This window comes from Amphimedon queenslandica, unplaced genomic scaffold (assembly GCF_000090795.2).
Source record: "Amphimedon queenslandica unplaced genomic scaffold, v1.1 AMPQUscaffold_12694, whole genome shotgun sequence".
NCBI classification, from domain to species: domain Eukaryota; kingdom Metazoa; phylum Porifera; class Demospongiae; order Haplosclerida; family Niphatidae; genus Amphimedon; species Amphimedon queenslandica.
This window is the reverse complement of record NW_003547070.1, coordinates 1-4,001: the sequence shown is the minus strand read 5'-3', so window position 1 is coordinate 4,001 and position 4,001 is coordinate 1. Positions and strand designations below refer to the sequence as shown.

Genomic DNA, 4,001 nt, shown 5'->3' with positions numbered 1-4,001 from the left:
AGAGTCTTGTACATTGCTTAAAGTAGTCTTGTTCTTACGTTCAGAAAAGGATGTGACCAATGGTATGGCTAGCGAGACAACAGATGTGCTATGTCAAATGATGAAAGGAGGATTGTAAATTATGTAGTATTTCTAAACCCATGCAATTAAATGTCTTTTATTTATTCTTTTCTGTTTTTCACTATTTTAATGATAAATTTTGCAAAAATTGCCTAAAACCAAAAACTAGAATATTCACTACTTCAAAAAGTTACATTAATTATTAATATTCAAATGTTAGTTCAAGGAAAGTCAGCGTCTATCCATGCTTCAAACTTGGCAATTTTGTCATCACTCCACTTAGACTTCTTTTCCTTTGTATTGCCATCGACTGGTATAGTACCATTTTCCACACCAAATATAAACATTCGGTAACGAATCACATCTTCTTTCTTGGTCAAATCGATTTTGTACTCTTTCATCATGTAACTTGCATCACTTTGTGTGAAGAAATATTGAATGGTATTTTCCCAACTGATGTCTCCCTTTACCGTCACTATTCTGCCTTGGTAAAGCTGTGTCTCACGATAAATCTTGAATTCGGATAATTTCACATGATCCAGCCCCTTGATAGCCTCACGCATCTCTGAGGAGGTCCTGAACCATACTTTATCAAATGGATATCCCATGCCACGTGGATCAGGATATTTACTATCCTTGGCTCCACAGAAAGACATTGATACCGTATCATCCTACATAAAATAAAGTATACCAAGTTAATTACAAAACCTTCAATGACTTTATGCATAGTAAAAGCTGCATATAAAGTTAGTAAACATACCTCAGAGATGATATCATTAGTGAGTATAGCAAAAACTACATAATCAGTGCCCAATTCAGTACCATTGGGTATCATCATATTCTGAGGCCATCCACATAAACAGCGTGGATCTTGATACTCTGATGGATCAGGTACTTTGCGGGCTACAGAGGACTCCACATCTAGTCTGACAAATGTTGCAGACTTTGTAGTAAGGGTGCATAAAAATTTATCCATTTCGATGTAACGGCGCTGCTCATGCATTAGCCGCTTAGGAGCAATGAAGATTCGCACAGTAAATGGCTTCAAATTTTTAATTTCATTTTCATCTACAGTGGCTTCAACCTTGACTACCCATTTGTAAGGCTCATGGTTGAGCTTAGCATTGACTTCATGCAATTCCAAACGAGGTGCAGTGAGATATGTGGCAATACCTCCATCAGGTGTTGTAGAATTTTCATCTTGTGGTAGGATTTGTACTCCAGTGAGCTTTACATGAGGTGGGGCACTTTCTTTGAGTGGATGTTGCTTGTATTTGTTTACAATAGACTGACGAAAATCATCAATGTGCCTGTGCCAAATCCAAAAGACTGGATCACGAACTGCAACAGAGGTGGACCCCATTACTCCCCAACGGTTTTTGTTTGACATGTATGTCTGGTAACCAATCTCACCAAATTTGTCATGACCAAGGTTGTGTAGTGTGCCATACAAGTCGTTATCAATAAACTCATTGGAGCCTGGGCTTACCTCCTGCAGCTGATGTGCCTCAGCCTCAACAATTATGCCAACCCAGTTCATGGCATTGTCTTCTGTGAGCTGGAACTTTCCTTGATCACCATTTTCTTTCTTTGTGTAAAAATAACCTTGAATAATGCCCTTGTTGATGTTGTTACGCCAGAAAATCATTGTATCTTTGGAAACAGTAGCAAGTTTATCAGGCATGTAGGGGGAATGCTGCTCAAGCCAACCTTGAAGTGGAGGCCTTGCTCCATACTCATCCCTCAGACCTGGGGGTGGTGTATAACTTGGCTCCACCACCTCATCATAGCTCCATGGGTCAACCAGTCCTATGTCTGACCAACTCAACCGCTCTGCATTGTATCGGGCTAACATCTGAGAATGCATGTAAAGAAACAGTTCCCCTTGCCTATCAATGGTTCGGTGGATCTTTTTTTCCTTTATTGTACTAATTCCTGACCAAGGATAGACGAGATGCCAATGGTAGTGATGGTCATTGAGATCATAATCTTCTCGCCAATATGAGAGGGTTTCTATTGCCCTTAAAGTGTCGGCTGTAGTAGGATTTGAGTCTGGAAGAGTTGGGGTGACATCGGCCTCGGGGACGACGGCTTTCTCAATCGGAATAACAGCTGGCATGGCAAATTCTAAATGCTCCTTTAGTGAGGGTGCCACAACTCCTAAATACTGAGCCTCTTTACTATGCGTTAGAAAAATCCCCATTGCCATTTTAACAAGATGAGGATTAACACGATCTTTTATAGCAGCTTCTGCTACTTCAATGGCGGCCTCCAACGTTTGTTTCTTAGCTTCCGACGGCTGTGAAACAAGCGAGCGAAAAGCTACGGCAGCGGCCTCTGAGGCCGCCTGGACCAACTTGAGCATCATTTTCTGCAACTCTATTCCACTGGTTGGATGAAAATCACGAAATGATGGTGAGACACCATGGCCATGTGCAGGCTTGTTTTGAAAAAGATTTCTGATCTGAGCCTGTACTTGAACTCTTGCTATGGTGAGAAAATAAATAATAGATCTACTTATTAAATAATTATGTAAAACTAGTAGAAGCTACCTTGACTATCCATGCTATGAAATCGCGGAGTCAGTGAATATCTTAAGGCTGCAGGCTTGCAATAGTGAACTTTTAACCGAGTGAGGGCTGAGTCTGCTGAAAAAAGTGAAAATGATTTGGTGGCACTTGCAAGTTTTATACAAGTACAGCCGAGTGAGTATAGGTGTGGCTCTGGCATGCAACGCCCATTTATGATTGACTCAAATTAATTTAATATTATTTTATATTTTTAGCCACACAACTTAAAAATACTGAATTATATTAAATGATGTATTTTTCTGTTTGTAACAGATGTCCTTCATGTAAACTGTCTTCCAGCCATTTCAATGAGACCGCTACTGTGGCCTTGTGTATATTCCATGGTAACTTGCTTCCCTCCAAGCCAGGAACAATAATGTGTGTTGTTTTATCAGTGGGGGCCTCCTCTACATCACCATTATAAGTAAGGATAAGTTAAGGAATATACACATCATTATTGATATAACTTTAAGTATGTATAGTTGAATTAGGATATGCTATTATATAACGGGTTAGAACGAGTTTGGTGCTCTCATCAATTCCATAGAAACAGACACTGATATCAGTAAATATTTCAGGTAATGGATCCACTACTAAAGGATTACAATAATAATGAATTAATGAAGGAGTCTTTTTACCTTTAGTATGAAGTTCAGGGCTGACACTTGGTATAGTTTTGTGTTGTCCATGACGTGGAAAATAATAACTGTTGAAAGTGTTAAGGAGATAATTATCAGTCATAGAAACGCATAGAAATTAATGTGAGGAGCTTCCCTACATGTACATGTACAATATAGTTTATAGTAAGTGGTTTGTGCATTTCTGAGATACATAAAGGTTGGTATTCCTTTGCTTGAGAGATGTTTTCTGATTAATCTCTCAGTACCATACCAATTGAAATGAGGAGTAGAGTGACCTATCCTTGGTAAATGAACTGATGCTATAGAAAGAGAAAAAGAAATAAGACATAAAGAAGAAAAAAATGGGACAGAGAAAGAGAGAAAAAACAAAGAGAGTCATAAGGAAAAAGGAAGATAATACAATTAATAGATATTACCATTTAGTCTTAATGCTAGGCTACTGATTCTTTGTAAGCCAATACTGAGAGAAGGTAACTTAATCCCTGAGAGACTACCACTAGAATCCCTTGACTGGGCAACAATTAGTGCCAACTAAAATTAATGAAGACATAAATCAACAATACATGTAGTACATGCATAGGGGTAGGAACAGGGGGGGCAGGAGGGGCTTAAGCCCCCCCAACCTTCATTGAAGGGGGGCTTAGCCCCCCCAACTTTAAGTGATATACATGTATTACTATTATCAACACTATAGACTTTAGTTTAGGTAATCCTTATATGTGTGCATATT

The 4,001-nt window shown here is 38.9% G+C and overlaps 1 protein-coding gene and 1 long non-coding RNA gene across 2 annotated transcripts; both read right to left on the bottom strand.

Moving 5' to 3' along the window:
- Window positions 1–34: 34 nt before the first annotated feature.
- LOC109580155 (tyrosinase family protein asqI-like) lies at window positions 35–2,718 on the bottom strand. Its single transcript, XM_020003287.1, has 3 exons — window positions 2,613–2,718; window positions 821–2,547; window positions 35–731 (listed from the first exon to the last, which is right to left on the bottom strand). The coding sequence occupies exons 1-3, from the start codon at window positions 2,623–2,625 to the stop codon at window positions 282–284; spliced, it is 2,190 nt and encodes a 729-aa protein (XP_019858846.1). The 5' UTR covers window positions 2,626–2,718; the 3' UTR covers window positions 35–281.
- A 408-nt stretch (window positions 2,719–3,126) lies between these two features.
- Window positions 3,127–3,820, bottom strand: LOC105314658 (uncharacterized). Its single transcript, XR_002187381.1, has 4 exons — window positions 3,688–3,820; window positions 3,462–3,570; window positions 3,269–3,336; window positions 3,127–3,223 (listed from the first exon to the last, which is right to left on the bottom strand). It is a non-coding gene; the product is annotated as an uncharacterized LOC105314658 (long non-coding RNA).
- Window positions 3,821–4,001: the final 181 nt, after the last annotated feature.